At 35.5% G+C, this 15,296-nt stretch overlaps 3 protein-coding genes and 1 non-coding gene across 4 annotated transcripts in view; 2 read left to right on the forward strand and 2 right to left on the reverse strand.

The window, feature by feature from the left end:
* Positions 1-4,282, forward strand: part of LOC112091938 (VHS domain-containing protein At3g16270) — a 6,298-nt gene extending 2,016 nt beyond the window's left edge. The window contains exons 2-6 of the mRNA XM_024166720.1: positions 3-171; positions 651-1,388; positions 1,947-2,102; positions 2,518-3,480; positions 3,620-4,282. Of these exons, the coding sequence (XP_024022488.1) occupies positions 3-171; positions 651-1,388; positions 1,947-2,102; positions 2,518-3,480; positions 3,620-3,661 (2,068 nt within the window). The 3' untranslated portion in view covers positions 3,662-4,282. The remainder of the gene's footprint in view (positions 1-2; positions 172-650; positions 1,389-1,946; positions 2,103-2,517; positions 3,481-3,619) is intronic.
* A 277-nt stretch (positions 4,283-4,559) lies between these two features.
* Positions 4,560-9,159, reverse strand: LOC21408912. Its single transcript, XM_024166721.1, has 14 exons — positions 9,044-9,159; positions 8,151-8,577; positions 7,826-7,920; positions 7,392-7,550; positions 6,919-7,255; positions 6,618-6,736; positions 6,455-6,527; positions 6,162-6,385; positions 5,998-6,054; positions 5,742-5,901; positions 5,546-5,674; positions 5,286-5,456; positions 5,093-5,152; positions 4,560-4,992 (listed from the first exon to the last, which is right to left on the reverse strand). The coding sequence occupies exons 1-14, from the start codon at positions 9,085-9,087 to the stop codon at positions 4,876-4,878; spliced, it is 2,172 nt and encodes a 723-aa protein (XP_024022489.1). The 5' UTR covers positions 9,088-9,159; the 3' UTR covers positions 4,560-4,875.
* A 1,160-nt stretch (positions 9,160-10,319) lies between these two features.
* On the reverse strand, positions 10,320-12,390 carry LOC21408913 (cytochrome c oxidase assembly protein COX19). Its single transcript, XM_010099814.2, has 4 exons — positions 12,216-12,390; positions 11,313-11,401; positions 11,026-11,123; positions 10,320-10,545 (listed from the first exon to the last, which is right to left on the reverse strand). The coding sequence occupies exons 1-4, from the start codon at positions 12,223-12,225 to the stop codon at positions 10,440-10,442; spliced, it is 303 nt and encodes a 100-aa protein (XP_010098116.2). The 5' UTR covers positions 12,226-12,390; the 3' UTR covers positions 10,320-10,439.
* A 2,557-nt stretch (positions 12,391-14,947) lies between these two features.
* Positions 14,948-15,031, forward strand: LOC112091942. Its single transcript, XR_002902361.1, has one exon. It is a non-coding gene; the product is annotated as a small nucleolar RNA SNORD36 (small nucleolar RNA).
* The last annotated feature ends 265 nt before the right edge of the window (positions 15,032-15,296 follow it).

The raw sequence follows: 15,296 nt of genomic DNA on the forward strand, positions 1-15,296 counted from the left end.
AGGTCGCGGATGATCGACGCGGCTACGTCGGACGAAGACAAGGTCACGCCTGTTTACAAACTGGAAGAGATTTGCGAGCTTCTGCGATCCTCGCATGTCAGTATTGTCAAGGAGGTCTCTGAGTTTGTATTGAAACGCCTCGACCATAAGAGCCCAATTGTTAAACAGAAGGTACGAGTTTTTGTTTCTATTGGCAAGTAATTTTCTTCTAAGGTTGGGAATTGAATAGATCTTGACGTTTCGGAATTCGGTTTACTTGGTAATTTCGTTGTACTTGAAATTTTGGGTTTTTAAGGGCTCGTTGTCTGCATGGAAATGGAAATTTTCTGCATAAATTGATTGGTTCTTTGTAAAGATGGTGGATTTATATTAAAGGAATGCCTCTCTTGTATTGCAGTTGTAACTTTGCATGCAATCCTTTGTTATTGCTCTCTTGGCATATAGCGTAGTAGAATAGAAAATAGGAAACCAAATTTGTTGACTGATTCAAAAGTAGCTCAAGTAGCGTTTAGGTTCCTACTGGGTAAGAAATTCATTTGATGAGAGTATTTGTAATTTGTGAAAATTGTTCTTCGGCCTATCAAAATTGCCACAGGAAAGTGGACTTTTTAACGTGATAATACCAATTTTGTTGCTTCTTATGCGTGTAGGCTCTGAGGTTGATAAAATATTGTTTGGGGAAATCTGGCGTGGAGTTCAGGAGAGAAATGCAAAGACACTCGGTTGCGGTGCGCCAGTTGTTTCACTACAAGGGCCAGTTGGATCCTTTGGTAGGCGATGCACTTAACAAAGCTGTGCGAGATACTGCTCATGAAGCTATCTCTGCCATATTTTCAGAGGAAAATAAACCAGCCCCTGTGGAAGATCGTAACAAAAGAATCCAAGGTTTTGGAAGTACAAACTATGAAATGCCATCGGAAGATAAGAAATCATTTCTCAGTGAGGTAGTAGGTATTGGCAGTGCGTCAATCAAGCAGGGTATAAGTAGTTTTACTCAAAGTCACTCGTTAAGAAAGAATGACAATGGAAGCTACAAGAGTCCAAATCTTCATAGGTCATTGACCAAAGAAACCGAGTACACAGAAAGATATGAACCAGTTGAATATCGCAATGAGACTCAAGGGAGTTCTGGTTTTTCAAAGACCGTGGCTTGGGGCCAGGATTCAGGATTAACTGAGAATGAAACAACTAATGGGAATTCCTCCTCAAGTCACTCTGGAAGTAAGATGCCTGAGGAGAGGTTGGTGGAGACTATTGTGACGTCAGGTGGTGTACGATTACAACCTACTCGAGATGCCGTGTTGGTTTTCCTTGGTGAGGCTTCAAAATTAAATGCATTGGCTTTAAGTCACGCACTTGAAACAAAGCTCCAATCTCCAATGTGGCAGGTAAGCCAATTTTGTATCAACGTAGTGGTTAGAAAACCATCTAGTACAGGCACAAAGAAACAAACAAACTAACAATGTTGAAGATTATATAGTACTTTATAAGTGTTAGAACCCAGCAATTTCTAACACAACAGATGAACAAAAGAGACTGATAAAACTTCAAAATAGTATAAGAAAACCCTAGTAATGGTGGTATTCGAGAGACCACCAGCTCTCCCAAAGTTTCCCAAATCTCCCACAAAATCCGACATAAGCCCTCTCAAGCATTCTTCATTCCTTTTTATTCTACTAAAGGCCTTCTAACCAATTGCTAAGGACCCCACTCGAATCAATTACACCCTCTAACTAACTAGTGACACTAATCTCTGTAAGCAGTTACTTGACGTTGTCTAACAATAACGATTGGTCTATAATTTGATTAAAGCTGCAGTATTCAGCACATATGCTGTAAAGAAATAGTTGTATTTTTATTGGGGCTACTTGAAACTGCACTGCTTGAAACTGCACTGCTTTTCTTTATTTTTTATGAAATCTTCTACTTTACTCTTTTTTCTTCAGGTTCGCATGAAAGCTGTCTGTGTCCTCGAGTCAATTTTGAGGAAAAAGGATGATGAACCATTTTCTGTTGTTGCGTCTTATTTTAGTGAAAACAACGAGGTTGTAGTCAAATGCTCCGAATCTCCGCAATCTTCCCTTAGGGAAAAGGCAAATAAGGTAAAACTTTTATTTTTTATTTTTTTTTATATATATGCTAGAAATAAATAAAAGTTGAGAGTTATTGAGTACTTTTGGGGAGTGAGATTCATTTTGGTGAATAATCAAAACTTTCAATATATCTGTGTTAACTTTTAGGAGCGCATGAAGGTCCAAATGCTTCCTTTTACAAGGGACAGAATACATGCTCTAGTTTTATAGGAAAAAGTTACTATATTAACCTCATTCATAAGTTATCTTTCTTCAAACCGACATGTTTTAGATGTTGTAGCTTGTAGCACATAAAATTTGGAAGCTGGTAGATTGTAGACATTTAATGGAGTTCTATTGATGTTCTCACTTCAATGCTTACAACAATATGAAACTGGGCCGTTAGGTTTTGTAGTTGAATGAAAGTTTGGATCTTTATTTACAGGTTTTGAGCCTCCTGGGTGGAGAAAAGACAGGCACGCCTGCAGCCATTTCGGAAAAGCTTGTGAAGGCCGAGACAGTCGCTGTTCCCATGCCTGACTTGATAGACACTAGTGATCCAAATGATTTCATTGGGACAGAAAATTCCGAAGAAAAGCAAAACGACCCAATTATTTCAAACCTGACAACGACACCACCTGCACTAATTGATGATTTATTTGGGGATGGTTCCAGCAATGTTGCAACCACTAGTGAACTGAGAAATGATGACGACCCATTCGCAGATGTTTCATTTCATGAAAGTGAGAATAGAGAACCCATAGATGATCTATTTTCTGGGATGACTGTTGATGGTAAACTGGATGCTAGTGAGAATCACATAGCAGGAAAGAAAAGTGGCTCTGAACTATTTGATATTTTTGGGTCTGATGCAGGGGTTCCAAAGGAGCAAGAAAATAAAAAAGATGTTAATGATTTAATGGCCGGTTTGTCCATTAATGAAAATGGCTCAAAGATGGAGCAAAAAGGAACTTCTTCTGGGACACTATCTCAAACTCTTTTCTCAGATTTAAGTAGTGATCCCAAGCATCAGGTCTCTAATGATGTTTTGAGTGGGATTCTTGGTTCTCAAACTGTAGGGATGAACCCAAATTTTATGTTCCCTCAAGGTGCTATGCCATATAATATACCACCAGGGTTGATGTTCAATCAGGCTTTCCCTTCTCAACAGATGAATTACGGTGCCATGGGAAATCTCTTTGCACAGCACCTAGCAACGATGTCTAACTTCCAACACCTTGGAAATCTGACTGCTCAAAACTCTGGCGGTGTTCATGTTGCAGGAACAACAGGAGGTTATTCTTCGGCTTTTCCTGACATATTCCAATCAAATTTTCCAATTTCAGTCCCTAGTTCAACGACAAACAGTTCAAAGAAAGAGGAAACAAAGGCATTTGATTTTATCTCTGTACGTCAGATTCTTGTAGTTGAATAACTTCCATTGTGTGGTTTTATTACTATGGATATCCGCTATGCGGTATGATCTAGTTCTTGGTTCAATTCAATCATAAAAAGAACCTAACCCATTTTCATGGCTTTTCTTGCAGGACCATCTTGCAGCTGCTCGTGATCCTAACAGATTAGTTTAGCCTTGAAGTTAAGCTTCAAGATAAGGACCTTAGCACTGTCGATGATGAGTTCGAGGCATGTTTACCGGAGTAGGTTACTCTTTTTAAACTGAGAAATTCGATATTCTTTTGCAATAATGGAACATTTGCGGATATTATCCACATGTTTCCATGTAAATTGCGTCCAAAGTGATAAAAGAGAGGAATACTGGTGCTTAGATGAAGAGCGGTGAAACGGTTGATATTGTCTGCATACAAGATGGAACTAGAGTGAGAGGAGTGTTGTGTAGTTCTAGCTTTGTCAGTTTTTCAAATATGTAATGCAAGCACCGATATCATGCCATTCTTCTCTTTTCTTTCTTTTTCCCCTTTTCTCTTTTTTCTTTTTGTTGGTGAACAATACATAGCTCATACAGATTTTTCCCTCCTTTGTTTTCTCCTATCGTCGAGAAGTACTTGTGGAACATGCCTCGGGAAACAGAAAGCTAGTTGTGAAAAAAAGGAAAAAAAAAAAAGTTGCTCTTGCCGTTTATACCATTTTATCGGGTCGTATTGTAAACAATGGAGAAGGTGGTTTCACATTTTTTTTTCCCTCACCATTCTCTATATGAATGCTACATCTAGTGTTTGTTTGTGTGTACATATTGAACTATCAGGTATAATAATTATCGAGTAATACATATCATGAAAAACTTTATTATGAAATCATGAACGCGTGTAAAAAAAATTTACGATTATTTTACAAGTGAGAGTGACTATTTCGTCTCCTTTTTGGGGAGGAAAAAAACTGTCATCTTAGCATTTTTATTTTTAACGAGTTTATATTTTAGGCCGTTTCTGTCACACTCCTCACTGAAGCTCCTCTTGTGCGATGTGATCCCCATGTACAAGACAAGTCTTAAGCGGGAAAAAATGGGGGAAAAAACTGCAATTACTTTATATGTGGATATGTAACTGAGTGGATTAGTAGCATATAAGAGGAACATATGCAGATTAGCATTCAAACAAGAGTTTCTGGAGAGGATCCAGCAACCAGAAATAGCTCTGATATGAATTGTTCATGGTGTGGGACAGAGAGCAGATAATGCACACAAGATAATACTCTATCAGTGTTAAGAGGAGAACATCCAATTATGCACAAATAAAAAGAACAGAACTGAGGTGGCTCTTGTTAAATTAGGAGCTTTTTCTGCAGCATTCGTTAAAGCAGCAAGGTCAGCAAACAAAAACAATGCTCATGATATCTTAGAGGATGGATCTTCAAGGTCGCTTCGTATCCTTACTTCCATCTTCTTCGTTCTCTCTAGTTGTTTCACAACATCCAGCCGCTCGGAAGTGTAAGGCGAAGGGATCTAGAAGCAGTAGGAACAGAAGAACAATTGGCAACAGAAGGGGTAAAAAGATGGACATAAATGGTAAATGTGATTAAAAAAAAAAGGAAAAGAAATTTACCATGCATGGCATGTACTTCTTGATTGCTGCTAACATGGCTGCATGACCTACGGCAGATACCTCGTCACAGAAAGGAAGAAAATCAACTTTCACACAATTGCCTCACACTGGCGTAGCAAAAGCCATTGGCAAAGGCATCAAACTTAAGACAATGTGAACTCAACAAAGCTCATTAAAGAATGAGAGAGCTCACAGGAAGTAACATCAGAATTGTAACGGGGATAAGCGAGCCAACGTCATTAAGCAGTCTTTTCAATTTATATCTCTCTCTCCTTGTGACCTTGTAGCCACGCGATTGTTTAAAGAGCAGCTCCATAGCAATCATAATGTCTACAGAAAGCAATTGAGTGCCCATCCATATATCCTTCAAATCAGATGAGTTAGGAACATTAGCATCTGAGAAATACGAAAACATATCCCAATCAATGCAAAGTCTATTTGCAACGGCCTTACAGAGCTTGCAGATGCCAACTTGACAGTGTACTTCTTAAGCAAACTCTGATGCATAGGATTTGCTTTTGCAGTAGAGCTCTCCTCTGTAGAGTTTACGGCTTCAGTTCCAGGTGCGCGATTCGCCTGCCACTGACAATGGGCACACTCGAAAAACAGAGATGAAAACGCACAAAATGATCTGGTCTAAAGTTTGTACCTTTGTCAGTTGAAAACCACGCTCGGACGTTTTGTTTGGACTCCCCGCTGTAATTAAGTTACTAGTCTTTCTTTGAGAATTCATGGTTGTACCTATGGCTTCCCTAGATGATAAAAGTGCAGGATCATGGGCACTTGTTTCTGTTATCTTTAGAAATTCACTGGTTCAGAAATAAGAAACAAACACAACTTGTCAAAAACAGTCCAGTAGCCATTCAAGAATCAGAAACCATAACTTATGGCCATAGGCGGAATACCTTGATTTGCCATAAACAGCCCAATAGTCTTCCAAACAAAAGGCTAACAGGGTCTGACTGAAAAATTGATGACAACCTAACTTAAACTCTGATTGGCCACTGAAGTATAGGAAGAAAGCGTTTAGCAAATAAAGCTCCACAATACGATGATATTATTTAGCTACCTCTGGAGCAAGAATGATAGCAAATCAGTGTCTAAAAGCTGCTGAGTTGAACGAGTGGAATGTGCAAATCCGGAGAAAATATCATAGCATACAGTAAAAACAGTAGATAAAACAATCTCTTTCTCAGCTTGGAGGCAATGTTGCTTGGATCTTCGTCTCTCTTGACTGCTTACCGAAGGAAATGCCGCATAAAAATCAAGCCATCCGATTTCATCAGTCACTACCTGTAGAGAGTTTTCAGATTAGGACGCTTACATTTTGATCTCCTTGGGATAAGTATAATAGAGACACACCTCCATAAAGGATTGGTACATGGATATGTAAGAAAAGTCTGGATAAATGAAAATGCTACCGCACTCCAAGTAGCTGCATGAAAACCATTAAAATCCAACAATCGGCGTAATTTTTTAACCATTGATGCATTTAGAATATAGCTTTAACGCGAGGTGATTTTACCTAAGGAAGTCCCTAACTGGCTCATCAAGATCCTTTATGCCCATTCTTGATAAGAACAATCTAGTCTTTCTTCCAAGATATGCAAAAATTCCTAAAGTGGCCAAAGTATCTGCTTGAACCTATCAAAACAGACCATCAATCATTCAAATGTTGAGGTAAAACATTTTACTTGATAATCACTGGTCTTTAAAATAGAAATAGCTATGAGCAGGAATCCTAACAACAAAAGATGGACAAATTGGTCATTATGTTATGTCTTTGAGACTTAGAGTACTGCAAAGATTATAACATGAAAAATAACCTTGTCAGGAAAAGTCTGCCCTCCTGAATTCGTGGTCTCTTTGTGGAATGCTATTGAGAGTTTCTTCTGAGCCAAACCAATCCAAAACTCTAGGTCTTCACTTTTCTTATTTGGAAGAATCTTTGTGCCAAAATGGGACAAAAAATCCAATTCAAATCCAGCCTCAGTGACTAATTGGTGCAACTTTTCCACTGACACAAGGCTGTGTGAAAGATCCATGAATTTTACCATTACATCTTTGACTGAAAACGTGAGCGAAGTACAGGAAATACGCCCACAACCCAATTTCCCCACTGCAGCGCAGCAGCTGATAGCCACGACTATCCCTGCGACACCACTGAACACTTCTGTGTTTAGGCTATGCTCCTAATAGCATAAATGATATATGAATTTCAATATGCCGAAAAAATACCTAGGATAATAATCCAAGAGGCATATCATGCACTAAAAAACTAGAAATGATTTGAGCAAACCTTCCTGCATATTCCATAGACCACTTCTTTAACAAGGGAACGAAAAATGCTGCAACACGCGGCAGTTCAACGAGCCTAAACCATTCTCCCAATTCAGAATGCCTCGTGTTCAATTGATTATCTATACACTCACCAATTGAATCAATCTTCGGTGTCAAGCTGAAACAGAAAAAGGAACAAAATGTTAAACCTAGTGTATACCTCATTAATATTTGTCTCCAGATAGAGAAACAGTATAAAGACAACAGAATAGACAACTTGCCGAGCAAAGTTTGAAGACCAAATTGGACTGACACAGAAATAAAGTTATGCTTGAAAATTAACGAGAAAAAGAAAAAGGAAAAGAAAAGAAAACTAGAGCTCTAGGACTCACGAGCTCGGAAATCACATTAATTCTTTCTCCCTTCTGAAATACAAAAACAAAATATACTTACATCTCTTTAACCGGGGAAGCATTGTTACAACGGCGTTCAAGAGAAAGCAGAACTTCTACTTCAATCGCTGTCTTCAACAGTGCATAAACAGCGACCTGCACAACCATGGTAATGAAGGACTATTGATCCAGCATTTTCATTTAATCTGTTAACATGACAAATAAGTTTTCACTTCCACTTAATTGGAATTCATTTTGACAACTTGTTCAATGCTGACTTCTGGAACAGCAACCATATGTAGAAAAATACATTCTTGTAAGCTTAAAGTTGGCGAAACAAATGACACTAACATGGCTACTAAAGAGTACAATCTATATAACTCTACCAGGTAAGAAATTCTTTTATGCCATCCATGTACATCCTTTCCAACCCATGCCATGGCTAGTTCTGGACCAGTTCCGGACAATTTGAGTGACTCGACTGCAAGGGAGAAGCTTCTAGCTGATTCATGTAAAACCCGTACAAGAGAATCAATCCGATTGTGCTCGAATCCAATTTCACCATTCTCAATTTTGGAGTCTGCATCACTAATCTCACTATTGGTTTGAGCAAAAGAAGCAGAAGAAGCTGCAGATGATAACGTTGCGCGATAAAAAGACGGCCTTGGTGAAGTGTAACACCTAAACAATAACCCAAAGAAGACATTTTTCCTTGCAAGTTTGTAATAATTTCTTTGTTCCTTGGATCTGCAACTTGAAGCTTGAGGTGTATAAGCTGAACTTTTTTGCCTCTTTGCTGATCTAATAGATTTTCTGTCACACAGAGAAAGGTCTTACTAACTTCACAATTGTGTAATTCCAAACCGAATTTATGCTACAATGTAGCTCTTCCCATGTTTAGAGAATACACAACAAGATTTAGTTAAGTCAAGCAACCAAAAAAAGAAAGTTCTCGATTATATACCGAGAAAGATAACGCAAATAGAAAATGGGAAAGTCCTAAAATGAAAAAGAAAAAAAAAATGCTAATACAATCTAGCTATCAAAAAGAGCCCAGATGACATAATACACACAAGTTGAAATAATACATCCATAAATAAAAAGGCAAGAGATTTACAAGTTTAAAGTTATAAAAAACAAAACAGTTTCATTTATCTAATCAGAACACAACAATGTACATATAACATATCAGATTTATCAAAACTTATACACGCAGGGAGAGAGAGAAAGCAGAACGAGAAAAGAGAATATGAGAGAGAGAGAGAGGGAGAGAACTTACGAGTAGTGGAAGTAGGGAAGTTGCAGAGATAAATGGAAAGCCATAAAAGACGGAAAAGGCAAAAGGGAAGGAAACACAAGCCGTGTAGTAATTCACAAAAAGAAGAGGTTTTGAGCGTACCCATCGAGGTGCAGCTCACACACGTAGAGAGAGGGAGAATAATATTTATATTTCTTTATTGAAAAAAAAAAAAGAAGAAAAGTTGGCAATGCATAATTTTATATTTTTGCTGTCTTAGGGTTTATCTCCCACTCGCCAGCTGTTTTGTCTTTCAAGTTGTGAACTTGACAAACTTCCTCTTTGGGAAAAAAAGAATATTTCTTTCTTTCTTGCTTTAGGATTTGCAGAAAACAGAAGATTGAAACGTAGGGATGAAGTAACGGCTAACTGCAGGTTAATAAGTCTGTTGCCATTGAAACTAACCGAGGTAAAATCTTACTTTATTTTGGGTTCTTCTATGGTCCTACCTGAAAAAATGACTAATGGTACTTCTATATTTTAATCGTTAGATTTGTATAAAAAATAATCTATCCTCTATAGTTTTTTAATCTAATGTGATTTTTTAATTAGATTTAACGGTTGAAAATTTACACTACCAGTAGATAGATCATACATGAGAAAGTCCCTATTTATTAAGGTGCAGTTGTAACTTGTAATGCTTCTTTTCTCCCAAAAAGTCACTTGTTTATCCTAGTATTGCGAGTCTTTCTAGTGAGCCTTTCGTAATACCGCGACAAAATTCACAAGTCAATTGTAACTTTTATAATATTAACATTTGAAGTTTACAAATTCATTTGAAATTTATATGTCTATTGTTACTTATGCAACTCAAACGTTTGAAATTTGCAAGTTTGAACATAAAATTCACAAGTTATTATATTTCTGATGTGGTGTCAGAAATTTTTCTACCGACACCATAAAAGTTCCCATTACACGTGAGAGAAAAAGTGTGTTTGCTTTGGGTAAGTGAATGCATTAATCAAATCTTTTTTTTCCTCCAATTAGGTGAGAAGCAGATGGTAGTAGTCATTTTTCAGTATGGACTTGCAATTAATGAGTAACAAATAATGAATTGGTAGCAAGGGAGGAATGGAGTATATAATCAATGAGCCTGAAAATTATCGAGGCTTAACTATGTCGATGAGAATTTTAACAAATGGAAAAAAAATATAAAAAAAAAATTGATTTAAGGAATTCTGATTTTTATTTTCCTGGTAGAATATGATGAAAATATATATAAAATAATTTGATTTAAGGAATTCTGATTTTTATTTTCCTGGTAGAATATGATGAAAATATTTGTTTTAAAAAAACTTGCAGAGAATCAACACAAGTGACCGGCTAGAAAAAAATTACTTCATTTCTATGGTCTTGTATAAAAAACGAATAATAATCGTCATTTTCTGTCATTAATCCTCTCAGCGACTCTCTCTTTAGAGTCTTCTAGGTCATCTTCCTTCCCAAATCCAAGTTCAGACATGTCTTGTTTTGCCATCAAATTCCTGCAAGTTGTAAATGCAGGATTGTGTTATATAACTGTAACAGCTTCTATATAGTAAAGAGAATAGCACATTAAAATGAAGCTTCCCTATCTATGAAATGAACGAGGATAAGCATAGTATCAAATAGTTAATGTATCATCCAAGTACAAGGAAAATTCGTGCCATCCAACTTTATCTTTTTACAAGATAGCTACATGAATCGAGTAACATCTTCAAATGGAGAAATTTTAGTGTCTGTCTGATAGAATGAGGGACTGTTTAGCCACGAATGTTTATCAGGCCATTGGAGTATAATGCATAAACTTTTTGATAAGAAGTATAATGCATAATTTTTTGATAAGAAGTATAATGCATCTTATCAAGTTATATTTTGGCAGGCTGGCAGAAATCTCCAAATAGAAACAAGTAAGATCTACACTAGTTTAGTATGAGATATAGGAGCAATGCATAGTGTAGACTAAAAGCAGCAAGCAAACTCACTTCTCCATACGACATTGGAGATACTTTTTTGATAAGTGTCTGCACTTTTCAGATTGGTGGCCGAAAGATTTGAGGCAATTGAGATATTCCTTCTTTTCCTGAAAAGATAAAAAGAGGGTAAATAAATAAGCTACGCAATCGCAGAAACATAGGCGGAGAAGCGAAGAACTGTGTTGAACCAACTGTAAGAGGTACTTTTTGAACAAAATCCATTATCTTCTCAAACTAGACATAAACAAAATATAATAACTTGGAATTTTGTTTAAAATCTTTGAGTAAGATTATACCAGGTCACACAAATGCATATGATCCAAAGGGAAGACCCCTTTCTCTGGAGGTACCGGTCTAAGTCCCCTATTCCCACCAAATGCACCGCCTACCAGAAAAAACACTCACATTAGATATGGATATCTAAATTGATCAAAAGAGAAGAAGAAACTAATAGCAATATTTTCCGAATCTAGAATAAGATAGCTTTTTGATGTGTGATGTTAATGGTGGTTCTTGTAGTTATATTTCTCGACGATGTAATATGGCTGCCCACACATTAGCAAAGTTATCCTTGCAGATCAGTTTTGGTTAAAAGACTTTCCTAATTGTATTGATGTGTTTGTAACTGCCGATATGGCTCAGCTTTTCCCTTAAAAAAAGAATAAGGTAGCTTATTGGGCATTCACAGTCTATCCTCTCCTGATTAAAAACATGATTTCCTCTTCCTTTCAGTAACCAAATACAATTTTGCAGATTCCAAAGAAAAAAGTTCTTAAATGATCAAGAAAACATTTATTAAACTGTTTGATTATGCCTAAGAGACTCGAATTCAGAAACCCATTATTCCCATTCTCCAATCAAGTTCTCGGAAACACACAAAGATGCTGCAAAGGCAACTTCAAGACACTATTTTTTTCTATGAAACTTGACAACTTCCTAATCCTAATGGAAATACTTAAACAGGAAAAAATGATTTTATTTTTTTGAATCGCAGGAAAAATCACCCATTTCAAAAGCAAACAAATAGTTTGGAATTCTAAAATCCAACAGTATATGGAGGTGAAAAGCAAATCTATTCAGAAAGATTTTAACTTCCTAAAGCTACTTGAATCAGCTCCTTATTTCTGTTTAGAGAATCAACATCAAGAAGTTCGAATTCCGACCCAAAAAAAAAAAGTGAGAATTAAAACAGGAAGAACCTGCACTCATCGTGAAAGCTTGTCGAAGAGAGATTCAATATTCCAGCAACAACTCAATGGGATCACCACTGGGCTATTATCGCCATTTGAGAACTTCTGAAACACTCGGTTCGGAAGGAAAACGACGTCGTTCGGAAGCCGAGAGATGGAAGCACAAGCCCTGGCAACGGACTCGAAAATTAGGAGGGGGTGGATTAAAGAAATTTTTTCATGTTTTAAATATAATTGTGTAATTTTTATATTATTTTAGGGGAGAAGTCTACAGTATGGTATTAACTGTTGAGTGGGATTTTTTTAATCAATAAGATGGTTTAATTAGTGGACATTTAGTTCATGAATTTATAATTATTTTTGATCTATGTGTGTTTTTTATGAGAAAAAATATTGTAACGAGTCACAAACTATGACACGAATCTACCAACAAAACGCACACTTATTTTTTCATGTTTTACATATAATTGTGTAATTTTTATATTATTTTAGGGGAGAAGTCTACAGTATGGTATTAACTGTCGAGTGAGATTTTTTTAATCAATAAGATGGTTTAGTTAGTGGACATTTGGTTCATGGATTTAGAATTATTTTCGATCTATGTGTGTTTTTTATGAGAACAAATATTGTAGCGAGCCACAAACCATGACACGAATCCACCAACTAAACGCACACTTATTTTTTCATGTTTTAAATATAATTGTGTAATTTTTATATTATTTTAGGGGAGAAGTCTACAATATGGTATTAACTGTCAAGTGGGATTTTTTTAATCAATAAGATGGTTTAGTCAGTAGACATTTGGTTCATAGATTTATAATTATTTTCAATCTATGTGTGTTTTTTGTGAAAAAAAAAACATTGTAGCGAGCTACAAACTATGACACGAATCCACCAACCAAACGCACACTTTGTTTTCCATAATTTACTTAAGGTGATTTTAACCATATTTAACGCTCTAAAATATGCACTTATAATAAAAGTGAAACTTTGGGCCCCCCACTTTAAAAGAAAGAAGGCCGGTTCAACTCAGCCCGCCCCAAGATTGTATAAACTAATTTAAAAAATCAAAAATAAAAAGAAAGTGTTTAGCCCCGGCTCGAATAAGTGCTCAGGCTTAAAACCACGGCTTAACCTGTCCTGAAGGTTAAGGTTAGACTGAGTCAGATTCAAGCTAACATTGACTGACTTCGGTCAGCCCGTTTGACCCAACTCAAATTTACAGCTCTAACTTACAATAAGCATCCTTTTGTAGAACAAGTTGTATTAGGTATTTTAATTAGTTTCTAATTAAAAGCATTGTACCCAAACTTTTACACGTCATTTGATTTATAAGTTTAAATAGAATTAAAATTTATTTAAATTTATGTTAAAAAGAAACATTATAGTAAAAAAAGAAAGCTCAAATGAAAATATTTTTGTCCAAACCTATAAAATAAACAAAGGCTTAATATTGGTAGATTACTTCCCGAACTTTTGATTTCTATCCGTTTTATTTATTGACATTAAAATTAACAATGAATTTTAAAAAATAAAAAAGCAATCATATGTCTATCTCATGATAACTTATAATTTCACAAAATAATTACATTGTGCGCGCAAAATGTACTCTTCACTATTGTTAAAACTCATGAAAGTTATAACATTTTGTATTTAATATATTTATTTATGTTAAATTTTCAATAATTATTTGATAAAGATATTATTATCTATGTTAAATTTTAGAAATTATTATCAATTTTAATATTAATGATCAAAACTGTCGAAACATAAGATTTTAGAAGTGACCTATAAAAATAAAAACTTTAGAAAATACAAAGTTTTTTGTACAATACTCCTTGAACTTTTTGAATTTAGAATTTTGGTTCTTATTTTTTCTTGACATTTGACCCATTTAACTTTTAAATCTTTACAGTTAAGCCCCAATTGAAAATAACGTTTATTTTTTTTATGATTCTGATAACATGAAGCGCATGTGAGCATCTGTTGAGGGTAATAAAGGTCATTTCTCACTTTTAGAGAGTCTAATAACCCTTAAAAACTAATAGTTGTTTGTCAGAGCATATTGTATTCAGACACATTAGATGACTCTGAACCAAACAAATGAGAAATGACTTTCATACCCTTTATAAATCTTCACATGCGCATCATATGATTAGACTTATAAAAAAAACAGGCGTCATTTCTGATTAGAACGTAATTGTAAATATTTAAAAGTTGAAGGAATCAATTACTAAAGAAAAAAAAAAGCACTAAATTGTCAAGTTTAAAAAGTTGATGCAATATTAGTATGAAAAAACCTATAACGATGCTAATAGTTTAGTAACTAGCAATGATAATAACCGCTCTACTAGTTCGAAAATATTTTGGGTTGTGGGTCTAATAAAAAATTGGCAGAGGGATAATTGTAATAAATTATATAAAAGACAGGGTACAAATGGGCCATATGTAAAAATACAAGATTGAAACTTGTATTTCAAAAAATAATAAAGGATGTTTTTGTTATTATGCCTCTTTGGGTAAGGAACAATTAGGGTTTATCCCTCAGCCTATAAATACGAGGTTTGCGTTTTGGTTTCTCAGTTCGAGGACAGCAGATCAAACTGCGTGCTTCAATCCGGTTCACTTTTCTGTCCACTCTCCTGTTCTTTTACTTTCATAGATTTCTTTCAATGTTTTTTCGTACCATTGTTGTTTCCGTTTGCTTTTATGTTTTTTCTTGAAGCCGAGATCAGATATCTGAGCGGATGATGAAAGAAATTGGTATTCAGTACTGACTAGTACATGATGTTTCCAAAATTCGAGCTTTTTAAAACTGACGCTCAGATTCTTAATGCTTTTTCCTTCCATTGTTTTTTCTTTTCTGATTGCTTAAATTTTGAGATTTCTTTTTACCAGTTTTTTTATTTGTATGCGTAAATTTATTCTATTGGTTTCGGATGTCGTTTTCCTTCTTTTTATTTTTTATTTTTTTTTGGAAACAAGCTTTAAGTCTTCATGTACTTTCAATTTTCATAGTCGGTTTCTGAATTCTGAGACAAGAATCCTGTGAATATGAAGGTTCGGGCTCCAAAAATCCTCTTTTTTTTT

Source organism: Morus notabilis, unplaced genomic scaffold (assembly GCF_000414095.1).
Source record: "Morus notabilis unplaced genomic scaffold, ASM41409v2 Scaffold307, whole genome shotgun sequence".
NCBI classification, from domain to species: Eukaryota; Viridiplantae; Streptophyta; class Magnoliopsida; order Rosales; family Moraceae; genus Morus; species Morus notabilis.